A 20,869-nucleotide genomic window follows, 5' to 3' on the forward strand; every position below is an offset into this window, starting at 1 on the left:
TTAGTGCCAGGTCCTATGCAAACCTTATGAGGAGGCCAGGGGCACCTGCTAATCAAGAGCATAGAGGCAGACCCTGCACACAGAGCGCCCGGGTGTTGCTGGCCAGGGTGCGCCTCCCTCCATGGCAACAAATGATTCAGGGTGAAGCAGCCTCATGGCCAGAAAATTTATGAGACCTCAGATGCTTCCCAGAGCCTTATATAATTCTTTGCAGACGCTCTCATACTTGACAGAAAGCCAAAAGGAGAAAAAAACATTTAAGCACATGTTTTCCATCAATGTATTCTTTTTAGGGAAAGGAAGAATTAGTCAGTCCTGAGGGCATAATGAAACTGACTACTCCTAAATATTTGTCTATTCCTGTGTGTGTTTGGCTAGAAGTAGAAATTCATGTAAGACAAAACAAGAGAGCATCAAGACTCTAAACAAACAGGACAGGAAGCAAGCCGTGCTGAATGATCTTAAGATCTTAAGTGGTGATCTACTGTGGCTTTATAAATCAAAAATTTAAGTCAGGGAGGAAAAAAGATGTTTTGCACACCCTAGTTTCCAACCAATCTGATGTTTCTTAGATCTTCCAAACAAACCCTACTGGGAAAATTCTAAAAATCATTATCTAGCAGTAGAAGTCACAAAAAGGTTAACAAACTGTGTGCAGCCAGCCAGAATCCCATCAGCAAAAAGAACACAAAAGCAAAATAATATGGCATCAACTATTCCTAAGTTTAGCAAAAAATGGTGTATGAGGAAAAAAATTTGGTTTGGAATACTAGGCAACCATTAAAATTCTATGCAATCTGTTGGCATCAACCATTGTTCACAACAAATTCGGTGAAGGAGAAATTACAAAGTAATATTCACAGATGATGCCATTTTTATCAGTAACTATTAGTGTAGGTGGATATGTATTTCCTTTCATCTACACAGATGCACATATACTCGAAAGGAGAGAAGCATGTTATTTCACGGTTGTATTAGTTTCCCATCACTGCTACAACAAACTACCACAAACACAGTGGCTTAAAACAAATTTATTCTCCTAACTCTGGTGTCAGAGTCTAAATTCAGGGTATTAGCAGGGATATGTTTCTTTTGGAGGCTAAAGGATAAAATCTGTTGCTTTGCCTTTTCCAACGTCTCAAGGCCACCATCAGCCCTTGACGGGTGGCACCTTCCTCCACCTTGAGTCTGCAGGGTAGCTTTTTTTCCCTCCTCTCTCTGGCCTCCTGCTTCCCTTTTACAAAGATCCTTGTAAGTACTTCAAGGCCACCGGGATCATCTCCCCATCGCGAGACCCTTACCTGAATCCCTTTTACCATGTAAGGTAACACAGGTTCTGGGGATCAGGAAACGGACATCTTTTGTCGCTGCTCCCACCTCCCATACTAACAATGCTTATTCCTAGGTGGTGACATTATGGGAGATTTCTGTCGCTATTCGTTACCTCTATTTTCTTTTTCTAAAGTCAACACAGATGATTTGTGTAATTTTTAAAAAGAAGTTTGCTGTTGGAGACGAAAAATGTTCTAAAACTGGGATTAAGGTGATAGTTGCATACCTCACTATATCAACTGCATACTTAAAAATGGGTGGATTTCATGGTATATAAATAATACCTAATACACTTGTTAAAAAAAAAACCCCTAAAATTATGAGTTCCCTGGCAGCCAAACAACATAAAAACAAAAACCAAGATCTAATGCCCAGCGTCATGAATAGTGAATATATAGACAATATTGTACTATAATCAGACAATATGGTACTATAACTAAACATGCTCAGAGACTATCCTATTTATTTCAACCACTAAAAATTGGTAATTACGAAGCGTGACAGAGGTGCTAATTATCGCTACAATGGCCATCCTATTAGAATATATAAATGTATCAAAAAAGTACACCTTAAATTTACACAATGTTATATGTCAACTATACTTCAACGAAAACCAAAAACAGAATAAAAAGGGGGGTTGCAATTTACCTTCAAATGGCTCAACAAAGAAAAAAATGTAAATATATATAGAGAGAGAAAAAAATAGATAGCAAGATGGTAACTGGTGAATCTAGAGTTGCCCATACAGTTCTTTCAACTTGGTGTACGTTTTAAATTTACCAAACGGAAACCGGGTAGGAACACAAGAAGAAACGACTGGGCATCTCTAGAAACTAATCTGATCATTCAAGTGTGAAGCTGGACGTCCGCTTCTACCCTTTGGCTCTCAGGTTCCGAGCGACGTGGGCGCAGCAGTCAGCGCCGTTGGGCTGAACCTCAGCAAGGAGGCCAGCGCTCACCTCTTCCTTCCTCGCCGTACGCCAGGTGAGGGGGGACCACGATCCTCCGCTTCTCTCCAATGCAAACGCCGAGCAAACCTTCATCCATCCCAGCAATCACGTAGCCCTGCCCAATGTACGTGTCAAAAGTGCGGTTCCGCGAGTAGCTGGCAAAGAGGAGAAGAGGGTCGTCACGAGGGGCGTAGCGGCCGCTATGCCGGCTGTCCCGGGAGGCAACAGGAGCTCAGAGGCCTCCAGAGCCCGGAATGCGGTGAACCCCAGAATCGGAGTGCGGGTCGGGGAACACGCTCTCCTGAAATGGTGAGCACGGAGCCACACACGGAGTCGGGGCTGCCACCTGCAGAAACGCTCCCACAACCCAGTACCCCAGCGCTCTGGTTTGGCCGGGTTATGAATGAGAGGCGGGTTTCATGAAGCAACCCTGCAGAAATGCAGCTCATGTGAGTCAGACTGCACACTTGGTGACCCAGTCAAGTTAATGGAGAACGCAGTAGGGGGGGCCCTTCTCAGAAACTAAGAATTTTTCTAAGGAGGAGAATATCTTTATAGGTAGGACATGAATATTCGAATTGCCACATATACCAAAGCAATTTAACTCTGCAGCCTCCACCAGAGCCCGGATGAACTCGCCCCACTGTAATCCATGCTATAATCACCAAGCTACCGCATGGTGACACCTGGACCACTTGATGCCACAAGTGCCTGCAGCAGGAGGCCCAAGCCTTCTGCCCAGAGGAGAGATCCAGTCTCAATTGCCAACTGAGTCTGATTACTATGAATCTGGAGAGAACAGGAATAAACTTCCCAAAGCCTGAAGACTCCAAAATAAAATTATAAAACTTCATATCCCATGTCTCTTTCCAAACTTTGAACCACAATGATCTGTACCCACTACTCACAGCTAGAGCACATGTGGCCAAAAGCTCTTCCTGAAGGAGCCAACCCGTTCCACCATCACCTCATCAAACACAGCCCAAGAACAACTGCCTCCTGGAAGATGGCCCGCAGTGAGGCCAGGGAGATGAAAAGGCGGAGCTGTGAGGGGCTCTTCCTTCTCAGCACCCCTCAGACCACAAAGCCAAGGAGCATGAAGAAATGATAGGAAGTGGATCATCTGCATAACTATCAGCAGGTCATTGTCTGGAAGACCTACGAAATTCATAACACTGGTTCCCTGTGAGAGGGGAACTGGGTGATTGAGGGCCAAGGAGAGGAGGGAAATCCTTCATTGTCCATTATTTTATACTTTTAGGATTTTGAACCATGTCCATGTATCACGTAGTAGAAAAAAAAAATGTTTTAAAAAGAAAAAGGAGTTCCCGCTATGGCACAGTGGGTTAAGAATCTGACTGCAGGAGTTCCCGTCGTGGTGCAGTGGTTAACGAATCCGACTAGGAACCATGAGGTTGCGGGTTCGATCCCTGGCCTTGCTCAGGGGTTAAGGATCCGGCATTGCTGTGAGCTTTGGTGTAGGTTGCAGATACGGCTCGGATCCCGAGTTGCTGTGGCTCTGGCGTAGGCCATCGGCTACAGCTCCAATTTGACCCTTAGCCTGGGAACCTCCATATGCCGCAGAAGCAGCCCTAGAAAAGGCAGAAAGACCAAAAAAAAAAAAAAAAAAAAAGAATCTGACTGCAGCAGCTTGGCTCAGATTCAGTCCCTGACACAGGAACTTCCATATGACAACCATTAAAAAAAAAAAAAAAAGCTATTAAAAAAGAAAAAGAAAAGTCTCTATCATACAAATCAAAAAGCTATAATCGCTAAAGGTATAATACTAGCCCAGGAATAGTGAGATTACTGGAAAAGAAAAAAATTCTAGACAAAAATCCAAAAGTCTATAAAAGGATTTGGGGGAGTTCTCTGATGGCCTAGCCGGTTGAGGCTCCTGCGTTCTCACCGCTGTGGCTCTGGTTGCTGCTGTGAGGCGTAGGTTCAATCCCTGGCCCAGGAATTCCCACATACTGCCTGTGTGGCAAAAAAGAAAAAAAAAAAAAAAAAAAAAACAAGAGAGAACCTGAAATAAACGTTGCAACTCTCATTTAAAAAAAAAAAAAAAAAAGGATTTGGTACAGAATTCCCTCTGTGGCACAATGAGATTGGCAGCATCTTGGGAGCCTGGGATACAGCAGATTAAGGATCCAGCATTGCAGCAGCTGCAGCTTAGGTCCCAACTGCGACTGAGATCTGATCCCTGGCCCAGGAACTCCATATGCCACAGGGTGGCCAAAAAAGAAAGAAAGAAAAAAGATGTATACTTTGGGAGTTCCCTTTGTGGCTCAGCAGGAATGGACCTGACTAGTATCCATGAGGACTCGGGTTCAATCCCTGGCCTCGGTCAATGGGTTAAGGATCCAGCATTGCCATAACCTGCAGTGTAGGTTGCAGACTCGGCTTGGATCTGGCATTGCTGTGGCTGTGGTGTAGGCTGGCAGCTCTATTTCCAATTCCATCCCTAGCCCAGGAACTTCCATATGCCATGAAAGAAAGAAGGAAGGAAGGAAGAGAAAGAAAAAAAGGAAGAAAGAAAGAAAAAAAGAGTGCATTTGGTACATAATAAATGTCAGATTTTAGATGAGTAAGGAAAAGGCAGTTATTAAATAAAGGGTGTTGGGAAAACTAACTAACCATCTGGGAAAAAAGTTAGATGCTGACTATCACATTGAGGACCACAATAAATTCCAGATGGATTAAACATTTAAACATGAAAGTGTTTCTAAGCATGGTGAGAGCCTGTGGAAGGTTTTTACTGTTTACTTCGGGTGGTGAGAATGGAGGAGGTTGATGAGAAATTATTACTTTTTTATTTGGGGCTTTTTAGGGCTGCACCCTCAGCATATGGAGGTCCCCAGGATAGGGTTCCGAATCAGAGCTGCAGTTGCCAGCCTACGCCACAGCCATAGCCGCACCAGATCCGAGTCACATCTTCGACCTACACCACAGCTCATGACAATGCCGGATTTTTAACCCACTATGCGAGGCCAGGGATTGAACCTGCAACCTCATGGATACTAGTCAGATTCGTTTCCGCTAAGCCATGATAGGAACTCCTATGTTTTATTAAATATCTTTTCATTGTTTTGCTTTATACAATAAGAACATACTTTTAAAAAATAAAAATTCTAATAGAGAATATTTTAAAGGGTTAAAAAAGCATTTAAAAAGCATGAGGAAAATACAGGTAAATATTTATATACTCTAGGGGAGGGAGAGAATTTTTAACAAATCATCCATGACAGAATATATAAAAATTTGTATAAGAATAAAGGAAGCCTGGAGTTCCCGTCTTGGTGCAGCGGAAATGAATCCGACTAGCAACCATGAGGTTTCGGGTTCAATTCCCGGCCTCGCTCAGTGGGTTGGGGATCCAGCGTTGCCATGAGCTGTGGTGTAGATTGCAGATGTGGCTCGGATCCCACGTTGCTGTGGCTGTGGCGTAGGCCAGCAGCGGTAGCTCCAGTTGGACCCCTAGCCTGGGAATCTCCATGTGCCACGGGTGTGGCCTTAAAAAGACAAAAAAGACAAAAAAAAGAAATTATGAAGTTATATTTTTCTCCTATAAATTAGCAAAGATTATTTTAAAATCATACCCAGTGCTGCTGAGTTTGCAGGGAATGGGATACTCTTAGTGATGTAAAATCTTCCTTGAGGCTAACTTGGTAATTATATCAAAAACTAAAAAACACACATAACCTTAGACCCAGAGATTCTTCTAAAAATTTATCCCAAGGAAACAATCGTATTTTTTAAGATTTAGCTACAAAAATAATTACTGCAGCAATTAAGAAAAACTGTGGTTCCATTAATATGGAAAGAAGAATGGTCTTTCAGTTAGAAATATAATTCCAGGGAATAAAAGAACCAAGCTCATATATAACAAGTAATCACACACACACACAAACACACACACACTCTGAATTTTTTTTAATAGAGAATAAAAACAACCCAAATGTCATCAATGGGGAATGCTTAAATAAATATGGCATATTTACCCAATGAAACACTATGCAGACATAAGAAATGACTTCTTGGGCGTTCCCATTGTGGCTCAGTGGGTTAAGAACCCCACTAGTATCCATGCTGTGGCTGTAGTGTAGGCCTGCAGCTGCAGCTCTGATTTGACCCCTAGCCTAGAAACTTCCACATGCCACAGGTCAGATTCATTTCTGCTGCACCATGACAGGAACTTCTATATGACGTATCTTAATATTTTGTTTTAACTTTGAACCAGGGGACTAATGCTTTTTTTCCTCAAAATCAAATATAAAATATAAAAGAAGAGATCCTAGGAGGAGGAAGAATGAATTATTCAAATAAAATTATACCATATAAAAATTCTTCTGTAATGTTTCTGGATGACTAAATAAAAGAGAAGTCTCTTACCTCAAAGAGACAGGTGGATTGCTGTTCCTACTTGTTTGCTCTTTAGGAAGCTAAAGAAATGTTTTCCAAATAACACATGCCACTTGAATGAGCAACACATACCAAACGCCTGTTGCCTGCTCAAGACTGCAGGCTAAGCTTGCTAAACAAAATGAAACTTTGAGTAATAACGAGCTTGGTCATTAGCCTCCAAAGCCTCAAGATGGGAGCTGAATGATTCCAGCCAGTCCCTGCAGCAGACAAGCCTTTAAAGTTTGCAAAGTACTTTTCCTACCTCATCTCTTTAATCTAACTGTCTCTTTGAGAAGAGTGTTAACAACAGGGAAAGGCCTGGGGAGGTCAAATGCTGTCCAAAGTCACACACCTAGTGCACCACACACAGGGACAGGAACCCAGGTCGCCTGGCACCAGGTCTGTTCTCTCCCCTCCTGTTGCCTGGACCTCCCTTCTGGACCTAATTGGGTTCATAATTGGATACAGTACAGAGGATGGTGGGAGTCCAGGGTGAGCCTACCCTGCTTTCCTGCAAACCCATCTCCCAAGGAGACGGTTCTAACAGCCTCTGAAAGAATTCGGTATCAGAAAATAGAAACCTGTATTGGAGATGAAAATACCAACTCCAAATCAGCACCGACAGAGTATGCCAATCATTGTCCCGCCAGCAGTAAACCGTATTTAATAGGATGTTTTGGGGAGTCCAGATTCCTACTGTTTCCTTACCTGGAATCAAAGAATGTGCCATCCAGAAGTGTGCCATTGTAATGATACCTGAGAAAGTCCCCGCTTTGACTTCGCCGCTCACAGTTTTCAGGCACTACTTTATTCTCAATGGAAATGCCATCCTTGGGATTGTGGAGGTCCAATAATGCGACATCAAAGACCAGAGATGCCTGTCCAGGAATGTCCTTCCCTAGAGTGGAATGAAGGAAGATGACGAAACCCGGACATAAGATTTAGGAAGCACTTTGCAACACAAAGCTCACTGCGTCGGTGTTACACATTCCCTGAAGTGTTCAAGCCCAGGAAACAAATGTTCTTCCGCATCTCGGGCAGTCCCCTGTGGTGTCTAACCATGCTGTCTCACCATGGCCTCCACCCAGGGATGGGCTGGCGGGCATAACTTGAAGTCTGACCTCATCAGAAAGGGGGCCGACCAATATTAATGACGTGGAGACTACTGGGACCACATTTTCTACGCTTGTGCTGGCAAGTCAAGGCTCTACTCAGGTGTAAACCCAAATACATACCTCTCTCTGTGGGTTTCTGTTTGTGTATTGATGTGAATCACAGACACTTAAAGGCACAAATTCTAAAGCTCAGATTTGGTTCTGGAGAACACCGCATAGACCTGTTCTTTGGAACTCACAGCCCAGCCCATTTTCTTTTCCTTTTTTTTTTTTTTTTTTTTTTTTTTTTTTATGGACTGCACTGGCAGCATGTGGAGGTTCCCAGGCTAGGGGTCTAATCAGAGCTGTAGCCGCCGGCCTACACCGCAGCCACAGGAACGCTGGATCCGAGCCGCATCTGTGACCTGTGCCACAACTAACAGCAACGCCCAGATCCTTAACCCACTGAGCAAGGCCAGAGATCGAACCCACATCCTCTTGGATGCTAGTCAGGTTTGTTAACCTCTGAGCCACGAGAGGAACTCCCCATCTTTTTTTAAAGAGGTAAAAGTTCAAAACAAGATATAAATAAAACTAAAGTTAGCTGAGATGAGAGGGGGGCAATGGCACCCATGGTCCAAAAAATAAACTGTCCTCAAATCATTTCTATCGCACTTCTTGGACCTTCCTAACAGTTAGGATTTATTGAATACGTGCAACATGAAGAGATTACTGGGCACTAGCTCTTCCTGCAAAGATCAACATCAACCAATAAGTGACTCTAAATCCAGTCCTCTAGGATAAAAGGACGTTACCTGGCAAACCACCTATCTCAACACTCTTACATGCCATTTTTATGCCATGCAAAGGAGTAAGGCTGGGTAAGTGAACCACAGGGCATGCCAAGCCTGTGCTCCTTCAACTGGCTTTTTGGCAGAGCCCATCCTTCTGTCTCCTTTCCCTCAAAGGAAGAGTGAAGTCTGTTTTAAGTGGGCTGCTGAGTCAGCCTCTGGAATGCCAGGTGTGGTTAAGCCCTGAAAGCAGGTATGGGTGTGGGTAGGTGTGCTATAGAATGTTAATCTTTCGTAATTTTCTGAATCATTTGATTTAATAGAAAATCAGAAGTCTTAAAAGTAATTTCAGAGTTCCCGTCTTGGCGCAGCAGAAACGAATCTGACTAGGAACCATGAGGTTGAGGGTTCGATCCCTGGCCCTGCTCAGCGGGTTAAGGATCCAGCATTGCCATGAGCTGTGGTGTAGGTCACAGATGTGGCTTGGATCTGGCGTTGCTGTGGCTGTGGTGTAGGCCAATATCAACAGTTCCAATTCAACCCCTAGCCTGGGAACCTCCATATGCCATGGGTGTGGCCCTAAAAAGACAAAAGACAAAAAATAAATAAATATTTTTTTAAAAAAGTAATCCCAAGGTTTCAATTTTTCTAGCATTACCATGTACCATTTGCATGTTTGCTTTTTAAATTTTTTTTCCTAACAAATATATGTCTATATATATATATATTTTTTTGTCTGCACCTGCGGCATGCAGAAGTTCCAGGAATCAAACCCAAGCCACAGCAGTGACCAGAGCCACAGCAATGAAAATGCCAGATCCTTAACCCACTGAGCAACCAGGGAACTCCATAGTTTTTTTTAGAACAACTTCATTGAGATATAATTCCCACACTATACAATTTACCTATTTAAATGTATATCTGGATAGCTGAGCACAGTATCAAAATACAAAGCATTTTAAAATAACCACTTTAAATAAACTATTTCTTTTAAATATTTAAAGTGTTATTTATTTTATTTTATTTTATTGTTTGTTTGGTTTTTAGGGCTGTACCCACAGCATATGGAGGTTCCCAGGCTAGGGGTCCAATAGGAGCTACAGCTGCAGGCCTACACCAGAGCCACAGCAATGCTAGATCCGAGCCGCGTCTGCAACCTATACCACAGCTCACGGCAAAGCCGGATCCTTAACCCACTGAGCAGGGACAGGGATTGAACCCGAAACCTCATGGTTCCTAGTCGGATTCATTTCCGCTGCACCACGACGGGAACTCCCCAAAAGTGTTATTTATTTTAAATAAATAAATCACATTTCTCATGTCAGGCTAGGTGTCTAGTTTTATTTGGTACATCATATTCATGTGGAAGACAACAAAAGGATTTGGGAGCCAAAGAGAATGACCTTCCATTAGATAAGGATGAGGCAGTTTGAGTATCATTAAGGATAATAACATGTTTAGGGAAGAGAAAATTAAGATATATTTACGGCAATTATAAAAATTAAGATATATTTTCAAGCTTTATTTTCCTTTTAGCAGGTTTTAAAAGAAACTATCTACAGATCCCCAAAAATAAACACAGCGGCGGACAGGAGAGAAGGCCCCCCACCTCCTGCTTTGTAGACCAAGAGCCAGGAAGCATAGCTTGGAAAACATTATATTAGGGAATTATTAGAAGTTGGGTACCACTGTCAGTAAACTTCTTAAATAGCATCATGTTTTCATTTCTATTCTTAACTACATATATCTGCTTATTTAAATGCAGGGAAGTCCCACGGTTGTATCAGCGTGTCGGTGCGATTAAATGTGCCTGAAATACAAACATGAGTAGCTGAGATAAATTCTATTTATCAGCCAATATTCTCTTTGCTCTCACAGTAAACTACAAACTGGACACTAATTCAAATTAATGTGTTTTCTAAAATTATGCTTTGCATTTGTCCTCATGGAGCTAATGTCACAGGTAAGACCCATCCAGGAGGTACAAATCAGTGAAAAAAAGACAATTCTAGCAGCATATGCTAAATTGTTACCTTTTTTTTTTTTTTTTTTTTTTTTTTTTTGGCTTTTTAGGGTTGCACCCAAAGCATATGAGATTCCCAGGCTCGGGGTCGAATCAGAGCTACAGCTGCCAGCCTACACCACAGCCACAACAACGCAGGATCTGAGTCACGTCTGGGACCTACACCACAGCTCACGGCAACGCCGGATCATTCACCCACTGAACAAGGTCAGGGATCGAACCCGCAACCTGATGGTTCCTAGTCGGATTCATTTCCACTGTGCCGCGACGGGAACTCCGCTAAATTTCTACCTTGATGTCTACAACCTTTTCCTGTCTCATTCAGATCTCTTTTCACAGCAGGGAAAGGCTGGAGAGGTTGGTGTCCAAGGACATAGCTTATGAGGCAATGGCAGACCGCTTACTTAGGACAACCACGACCGTGAATAGGTGCAGAATTCCACAACCTACTCATCAGACAGCAGATGATCTAGACTAGCAACATCCAACAGAACTTTCTGCAGATGGGAATGCTCTGGGGTGTACTGTCCAGGAGACAGCACTTAAGTATGTCAACTGTGGCAGTAGGACCAAGGTGCAGAATTTGAACTTCTGTTTCTTTTAACGTAAATGCAAATAGCCATCTGTAGCTAGTGGTTCTCATACTGGACACTGCACGTCTAGACCAAAAGCTCTGGCGGGTTTCGCGTGGTAAGTTAACCACTGCAATAGAAATAAGGACGGCTGAGAGAGGCTGGAAGAACGAGAAGCACTTACCATCTCCGTCTTCTCCATAGGCCAGAAAAGGAGGTATGGTGATGATGCGCTTTTCCCCCACACACATCCCCAGCAGCCCTTTGTCCATGCCGGGAATCAGCCAGCCGATTCCCACATATGTGTCATATGTTTTCATGCGATTGTGACTGAAAACCAATGAAAAAGGGGAAAAGTTCCATATCATGCGGGCATTTCTAACTCATCTTTCCAAAGGGTTTTGTTACCCAACACTCAGCTGACCAAGGAACCCTTGGTCATCCCTGGAGAAAAGGCATGCATACATCTTTGCTCCCAATCACAGAGCAGTTGGGAAGAGTCCCTTTGCAGGTTTCCCCATGGGCATAAAAAGCAGATGAGACAGAAGGAACGAAGGGGCATTTCAAGGATATCACGACAAGTAGCGGAACTTACCTCGAATCAAACAGTGTCCCATCCAAGAACGTTCCGTTGTAGTGGTACCTTACAAAATCAGACACCTGGATGGTCCGAGAGCAACTGGGGGGCTTGAAATAAGTGTGAACCTGAACCTGATCTTCCGAATTCCAAATATCCATCAGAAGGACATCAAAATGCAGCACTGAATTTGGGGGGATAACACCAGCTAGAAAATAAGAGTTCATATTAAGAAGCTGCGGCCTTTCGGGCCAGACAAATAAACACCTAGGATGCTGCCGTGGTGAACGGAAGCCAAAAGGGCTCAAGGAGTCACCTACAGTTCCAAAATGAGCCATGCTCCCTCCATCTTTCCTCCAAATGAAATTCAAAGAAAAGCGAAAAAACATGTTCCTCTCAACAAGGGTTACATTCAATACACCTGTGTTAACAACACTTCTTTCATCTCTAGAGTAAATAAACTTAAGGTGAAATTTTAGTTGTGTGTTTTCACTGCTTCTCATTTCCCCCAACGTAAAGCTTCCAAAGATTCTCTAGTCTGACCGACTGAAGAGCCTGCAGATGTTCTGGTCGTTTCGGCAGAGGGTGTTTACACACACAGAACAGATACTTACAAACCCCTTCACTTCCGTAGGCGAGCTTTGGAGGGATCTTCACAAAACGCCTCTCATTTACACACATCCCGACCAGAGCTTGGTCCATCCCTGCAATCAGCTGCCCTTTTCCCACAAACACGTTGAAAGTGGAGTCTCTGTCATAGCTGAAGACCCAAAGGTAGGGAGAGAGAAGGAAAAGTATAACCAACTTTTCTCTTAGGGAAACCAACCTGTAAAAATGTACCCATGGACAGAGTGCAAAGCCAAACGCCCACAAAGGAGTTACTGATGCAGGAAATGTCTTCACTGGACACGCTTGCAGGGCTGGAATGTTTTAATTACCTTGAATATTGCCAGCAAATCTAGTTAAGTAAACCTCAGCATAACTCTCTCTAGAAGAAAGTATATGTTAAGTGTGTTGTGAAATAGCTACCAATTCTTCCATTTAAAAAAAAAAGAGTTTATTCTGTTTCTATGTGATTGGTACCTAACAGCAACATCACAGATACACTAATGTGCAAACTAATACAAATTTTCTTAAGTCAATAAGTTAAACAAAGAGGCAGCATGGTGTAGTAGGAAGGGCACTTAAATTCTCTTAATCTCAGCTTCCTCCCCTGCAAACTATGAGTGATAATAATAGCCCATCCTAAGACCTGCACAATATAACAATGTGAAAAGTGCTCTGAAAACCTAAGGGTTATGCCAGTAGTGCTATGAGTAACGATTTCAGGTTCTAGAAGGTTTGATGTAGACTGAAATCACTCACACATGAGTTTTAAAGGCTGCCTGGTGATGGCCTTAAATAGGAAGATAAATAATGGAATCATGGCTATGATCCAAACTCTCCTCCTCTTCAGTGTCAAATTTAGCAACAGCGAGAGGGAGCCTATTAGGAGACTGTGCCAGGTGCTCTGGGGGAACATTAAAAAAGTCCAAGGCATGGACTTTGCCTACAAATATCTTATAAACTGGCAGAGACACTCGCAGAGTTTCAGACACTGTGTTTAAGAAAGGACTACAGGGCTTGGTTTTTAATAATGAAACACTAGAAATAACTTAGAAGTTCAAGAGTATGGCACTGAGTGTTTACAAGGCAAGGACGTATAATAAAATGTCTGTGGTCATTAAAAATAACAGATTTCTGCTCTAGGGGTGTAATGTACAGCATTTCTATACATTACCGCAGTTTATGATACTATGTAGCGAACATAGTTAATGGTGACTATAGTTAATACTGTGTTGCATATTCAAAGTCGATAAGAAAGTAGATCTTAAAAATTGTCATCATGGGAGTTCCCGTCGCGGCGCAGTGGTTAACGAATCCGACTGGGAACCATGAGGTTGCAGGTTCGATCCCTGCCCCTGCTCTGTGGGTTAACGACCCGGCGTTGCCGTGAGCTGTGGTGTAGGTCGCAGACGCAGCTCGGATCCTGCGTTGCTGTGGCTCTGGCGTAGGCCGGTGGCTACAGCTCCGATTCGACCCCTAGCCTGGGAACCTCCATATGCCGCGGGAGCGGCCCAAGAAATAGCAACAACAACAACAACAACAAAAGACAAAAAAAAAAAAAAAAATTGTCATCACAAGAAAAAAAATTGTTTATGCATGGTTTTTTAGCAATGAATGGTGGGTTTTGGTGGGGTTTTTTTTGTTTTTTTGGTCTTTTCTAGGGCAGCACCAGTGGCATGTGAAGGTTCCCAGGCTAGGGGTCTAACCGGAGTTGTAGCCACCAGCCTAAGCCAGAGCTACAGCAATGCGGGATCCGAGCCATGTCTGTGACCTACACCGCAGCTCATGGCAATGCCAGATCCTTAACCCACTGAGCGAGGCCAGGGATCGAAATCACGTCCTCAAGGATACTAGTCAGGTTTGTCATCGATGAGCCACCACGGGAACTCCTTAACTATGTTTTTGTTGTTGTTGTTGTTGTCTTTTTTGCTATTTCTTGGGCCACTGCCGTGGCATATGGAGGTTCCCAGGCTAGGGGTCGAATCGGAGCTGTAGCCACCAGCCTACGCCAGAGCCACAGCAACTCGGGATCCGAGCCGCGTCTGCAACCTATACCACAGCTCATGGCAACGCCGGATCCTTAATCCACTGAGCAGGGGCAGGGACCGAACCCGCAACCTCATGGTTCCTAGTCGGATTCGTTAACCACTGCGCCACGACGGGAACTCCCGGAACTCTTTAACTATGAATGTTAACTACACTTACAGTGGTGATCATTTTGCAACATATACAAATACCAAATCATTATGTTGTACACCTGAAACTAATGCAATGTTATATGTCAATGATACCTCAATAAAATTGTTTTTTTAATTTCTAATCATTGGCATAGAAGGACATATACATTAAAAGTGCAGGTTACAGAGTCACAGTATAAAATAATCCCATTTTGAATTTACATATATAGACTACATATGAAAAAAACCCATAAGGTGATGTGAAAATGTTATCCATGGTAATCTATGGGTAGGTGACTTAATTTGTCTTTGATCCTCTCTTAATTTCCAAATGATTACGGGATATAGTCAGCCCTCTGCAGCCTCAGATTTCATTTCACAGATTCGACCAAGTGGGATTTAAAATACTTCTTACAATTCCAGAACGTTCCAAAAAGCAGAAACTTGAGGAGTTCCCTGGTGGCCCTAGCTAATTAAGGACCCGGCATTGTCACTGCTGTGGAGCAGGTTCAGTCCCTGGCCCAGGAACCTCCACATGCCTCATGTGTGGCAAAAAAAAAAAAAAAAACAAAAAACAAAACAAAAAAAAAGAACAAACTCACAAAGGAAAAAAATAAGTTGAATTTGCCAAGCACTGGCGACTATTTATGTAACATCAACATTAACATTGTATTTGGTATTGGAAGTAATCTAGAGATGATTTAAAACATGTGGGGAGTTCCCGTCGTGGCTCAGCGGTTAACGAATCCGACTAGGAACCATGAGGTTGCGGGTTCGGTCCCTGCCCTTGCTCAGTGGGTGAATGATCCGGCCTTGTGGTGAGCTGTGGTGTAGGTCGCAGACGAGGCTCGGATCCCGTGTTGCTGTGGCTGTGGTGTAGGCCAGCGGCTACAGCTCCGACTAGACCCCTAGCCTGGGAGCCTCCATATGCTGCGGGTGCGGCCGTAGAAAAAGATCCAAAAAAAATTTTTTTTTAATTAAAAAAAAATTTAAATATATGGGAGGGTATGCCTTGGTTATATGCAAATACTACACCATTTTATATGAGGAACTTGAGCATCTGAGGATTTTAGTATCCGAAGGGGTCCTGGACTCAATCCTCCAGACACCGAGGAACAACCAACCGTACCTGTGTGATAAAATGTCATGAGCTGCGGGAATTTACCTCATTAGGATGTGCTGCCCTTCACTGGGTAAATTAATTCCACCTTTTCCTCGCGGTCCCTAAAGAAAACAGTTTAGGAGAGCAGCACCGTCCACCTCACCTCCCGTCAGGGCCGCTTCCTCAGACCTGCCCCCTCCTTCCCTTTCTCTTAGTTTTACGGTCCATTTCACAGCCTTCCTTTCTCCAAGGTCAGTGAAAAGAAAGCAAGAGTCAAGTTCTGGCTGACAAGCCAGAGGACAAAAGCACATGGTCAGCTTTGTGCCCAACTCGGCTTGGCACCTCTGCCCTCTGTCTCTGAGGGACCAACATCCACCCCAGGGAATGCCAGCTCTTCCATTTCACTTGGCTGGAGCCTCACCACATTCTGAACCCTCACAAAACTGGAAGATGTGTGTAAATAAGGCTTCACAGACTCCCCAGGCACAGAACATGTGCAAACAGCAACAGTGCACAAGCTGGAAACTTTATATTTTTCACCCACAGAACCCAAATTTATATCACATTTTATTTTTTTAATTATTGTTGATTCATAATGTTGTGTCCATTTCCACTGTACAGCATAGCGACCAAGTCACACACACATGCACATTCCTTTTCTTATACTATCTTCCATCCACAGAACCCAAGTTTAGAGAGTATTTATTATGTGTCAGGCACAGGGACAACCTAAGCTCTTCTATACATAATCTCAGTTAATCCTCATACAACACTTTAATGTGAGTGCTGATACGCAGGCTCCTTGGAGGTGAAAAACCTTCCCAAGCTCACAAAATTAGCCAAGTGGGGAAAAAAGCTAGAACCCAGAACTGTCTGACTCTTCCCCTCCACGCACAGGGCCTCCCCAGCAGGTGTAAAAGAACTGTTGTGGCCTCGAAGCATACATTTCATTCGATGGCTGCCTAAGCAAAGAGCTAAAAATCAAAAACATTTTTCTGAAAGAAAATTATAATTTACATACATGAGAAACTAACAATGAAATACCAGTCTTGTCTACAGCTGAAAACGCTGACCATCTGGAAAAATACGGTTGTTCTGAGCATCTGCGCTAATTAATCAGTACAACTGGCACAAATTCATGTGCAGTGTCCAGCCCAGAACTGGTCATGAAAATTATTTCTGCAAGCACTGGGATTAGAACTTACTCAGCCTGTCCTGGCATCTGGCTGATTTACACCTTTTCAGATGTCCCAGTCCAGGTCCTGCAGGAAGCAAATGATCTGCCCAAACTAGGCAGCTCTAGGAAAGTTTAACCAAGGGGCTGTGTGCGGGATGCAGAGAAACATTAGGGGACAATGCAGTACCTCTGGGGGTTGGTAGAGGGTGCTGTTGGTACGCCTGGGCCTAAAGGATCTAAGGATAGAGGAGGAGGCACCAAAAAATGCACAAAAGCAGAAACTCACCTCCCAGCTGGCTGCCTAGCCCCCAGGGACCCAGGTGAGATTCAACACCCTCCCCAGGCTGAGTTCCACCACTGAGCTTGGGCCCAACTCAAAAGGGGGGAGGCCAAATCTGATGTTTCTGCCTCCTGCCTCCCACCCGACACCTCATGCTCCCCACGGTGACTCTGGGCTTCCCAGATCCTTTGCACAAAATGTTTCCCTCCAACAAACCACCTCTACCAGAAGCTAATGAACCCTGGAAGCGAGGAAAGGCAAGCCAGTAACGATCTGGTAAACTACCCATCTGCTACCCAGATGGAAAAATGAGAGGACACTGTGATGGAAGAAGAGAAGGAAAGTGAGGGAGAAGAGACAAGTGAGCAGGAACCAAAGGAGGAAAGGAGAGAGTGCATCCATGCACAGCTCCACGGAGGGTCAGACCCTGACATGTGAGCAGGTGGCCTGGATGGTCTTTGGTGCATTAAAATATCATTACAGGAAAAAGTTAGCAAAGGAGAGTAAAATCATTACATCGTTATTCTGGCTTTTTGTTTTTAAGCAACTGCACAAAGGATGTAATGTCAGATCTCTGCAGATACTCTTTTTCTTTTTTTTCTTTTTGCCTTTTCTAGGGCCACTCCTGCGGCATGTGGAGGTTCCCAGGCTAGGGGTCCAGTCGGAGCTGTAGCCATCAGCCTACGCCAGATCCGAGCCGAGTCTGCGACCTACACCACAGCTCACGGCAACAACGGATCCTTAACCCACTGAGCAAGGCCAGGGATGAACCCACAACCTCATGGGTCCTAGTCGGATTCGTTAACCACTGAGCCACGACGGAACTCCCCACAGATACTTCTTATTTTACACAAGTTCTCAGCCCAGCAAAATATAACCGACTTAAATAATCAATATGAATGTATACTTGATTGCAATGAACCACAAATAAAAATTAAAAGCAATGCTTAAGTCTTCAAAGGGGGCATTCGGTCAGCCTGCCAATGGCCTCAGAGGAGCCTCCTAAGATGAATGGAAAAGAACTTTTCCTAAAGTTAGCAGAACTGCCCTGGGCTAACACACAAGCAGCAGCCTCCTCTACCTGCGGCTTTGCTATAGAAAGGCTTGCCCTGAAGATTCACACTTCAAATGCCTCCCACCTAAGTGAGCATGTCCTGACTTGACCGGTCTTCCTGCCACTGCTCAACCCCTCCCGTTCATCCTGACACCATCCAAGGTGCTGCCCAGCTCACTGGCTCCTCTCTGAGACCCAGCCCTGCACTTAACAGGGGATTTACCACCCACGAGAATGGGCACCAGACCCAAATGGAACTAATCAAATTCCAGTTAGTCAGCCTTACTGGCACCCAAAAGGTCTTGTATGTGACACAGAAAGCTTGCCAGGGCTCTCTTTCCGGGAGGGGGAAAATGAGGCCCCTCTGCAATCCCTCAGAGAGATGCAGAAAGTCTTCTCAGTTCATCATTCGGGATCCTCAGGAGGAATCCTTCTAATAAGAAGGATTTTTTTTTTTTTTTTGGACCTTTTTTTTTTTTTTTTTTTTAAGGGTTGCATCTTTGGCCTACCAAAGTTCTCTGGCTAGGGGTCAAGCAGCTGCCAGCCACAGCCACAGCAACGTAGGATCCCAGCCCTGGAGCGAATTTCTTCCACAGTGGCCATGGCCTGGGCCAGGGCCTTCAAATAGAAAAATGCCAACCAAGGCCCATGGACCGTGACCATGAATCTTTGATCGAAGATCCCAACATATTTACTTTTTTCTAACACCAGCGATACACTTTCGCCACAGCGAAGAGGCATCCACAAAGGGACAGATGAGAGAAAATGGTAATGCAGTATACTTCCTTATTTTTTAAAGGGTAATATTTAAAATAATCTTATTGGGAGTTCCCGCTGCAGCTCAACAAAATCCATAGGTGGCATCTCTGCAGCACCAGGAGGCAAGTTCAATTCCCCCACCTGGCACAGTGGGTTAAAAGGATCCTTGGAGTTCCCATCGTGGCTCAGAGGTTAACGAATCCGACTAGGAACCATGGGGTTGCGGGTTTGATCCCTGGCATTGCTCGGTGGGTTGAGGATCCGGCATTGCCGTGAGCTGTGGTGTAGGTTGCAGACGCGGCTCGGACCCCAAGTTGCTGTGGCTGGGGCGTAGGCCGGCAGCTATGGCTCCAATTAGACCCCTAGCCTGGGAACCTCCATATGCAGCGGGAGTGGCCCAAGAAATCGCAATAAATAAATAAATAAATAAAAATAATAAAAGGATCCTATAGCTGCAACTCGGATCTGACCCCTGGCTCGGCGACTCCATATGCCTCAGGAGCAGCCAATACATACCTACCTAAATACTTTAAATAAATAATTTAATTAATTAATTTTTTAAAAAGTAAAGTTGTCACCACCAGGGCAGGGGGTGCTTTCGGGCAGAGCAGCATCTATGACCTACACCAGCTCAGGGCAACTTCCAGATCCTTAACCCATTGAGCGAGACCAGAAATCAAGCCCACATCCTCATGGATACTGGTTGAGTTCGTAACCGCTGAGCCACAATGGGAACTCCTTTTTTCCTTTCTTTCTTTCTTTTTTTTTTTTTTTGGTCTTTTTGCTTTTTGTAGCACCGCTTCCCTCGGCATATGGAGGTTCCCAGGCTAGGGGTCCAATCGGAGCCGTAGCGGCCGGCCTACGCCACAGCCACGGCAAAGCCAGGTCCGGGTCGCATCTGCGACCTACACCACAGCTCACGGCAATGCCAGATCCTTAACCCACTGAGCAAGGCCAGGGATGGAACCCGCAACCTCATGGTTCCTAGTCGGATTTGTTAACCACTGCGCCATGATGGGAACTCCTTTTTTTTTTTTTTTTTTAATTGAAGTATAATTGACTTACAATGCTATGTTCATTTCTGTTGTAAAGCAAAGTGATTCAATTAAGCATATATATATATTCTTTTTTATACTCTTTTCCATTATACTTTATCATAGGATATTGACTGTGTTCCCTGTGCTATACAGTAGGCCCTTGCTGTGTATCCATCCTATACATATAATAGTTTGCCTCTGCTAACCCCAAACTTCCAATCTATCTCTCCCCCATCCCCCCATCCCTTGCTTCCCTTTACTCTTAAGCCAGTTGGAATGGCTTTCTGGGCCTTCCGCACACCCTAACTTGAGGGCAGGAATTTATTTAATGGATTTTATCTTGGGGAGTTTCTGCCGTGGCACAGTGGGTTAAGAAGCCAACTGCAGAGGCTCAGGTCACTGTGGAAGTGTGGGTTTGATCCCCACCTCAGCACAGTGGGTTAAAGGATGGGCGTTGCCACATCGGCAGTGAAGGTCGCAGCCGTCGCTCAGATTCAATCCCTGGCTCGGGAACTTCCCTGTGCCTTGGGTGTGGCTGCAAGAAAAAGTTTTTTAAATAGATTTTATTTTTTTAGAGAAGTTTTGAGTTCACAGCAAAATTGAGCAGATGACACAGACATTTCCTGTGTATTCCCACCCTCACCCTTACACGAGCACACACACACATACACACACACACACACACACAGCCTCCTCTGTTATCAGCAGAGTATATCACCGGAGTGGTACATTTGTGAAAAATCAATGAACCTACACGGACATGTCACTGTCACTGAGAGTCCATAGTTTACATCAGGGTTCACTCTTGGTGATACCCATTCTATGGGTTTAGACAAATGTAAAGTAACATGTATCCACTATTAGAGAATTAAACAAAGTAGTTTTACCTGAGGGCAGGGATTTTTGCCTGTTTTATCTCTGCTACGTCCCAGCA

The 20,869-nt window shown here is 44.2% G+C and overlaps 1 protein-coding gene across 1 annotated transcript in view; it reads right to left on the reverse strand.

The window, feature by feature from the left end:
- The window catches only part of FKBP9 (FK506 binding protein 9), a 45,889-nt gene that overhangs the window by 18,486 nt on the left and 6,534 nt on the right, over window positions 1-20,869 (reverse strand). Inside the window, 5 exon segments of the mRNA NM_001252232.1 lie at window positions 2,292-2,437; window positions 7,395-7,584; window positions 11,351-11,496; window positions 11,762-11,951; window positions 12,358-12,503. Of these exon segments, the coding sequence (NP_001239161.1) occupies window positions 2,292-2,437; window positions 7,395-7,584; window positions 11,351-11,496; window positions 11,762-11,951; window positions 12,358-12,503 (818 nt within the window).

The sequence above is a fragment of the Sus scrofa genome, chromosome 18, assembly GCF_000003025.6.
Source record: "Sus scrofa isolate TJ Tabasco breed Duroc chromosome 18, Sscrofa11.1, whole genome shotgun sequence".
NCBI lineage: Eukaryota > Metazoa > Chordata > Mammalia > Artiodactyla > Suidae > Sus > Sus scrofa.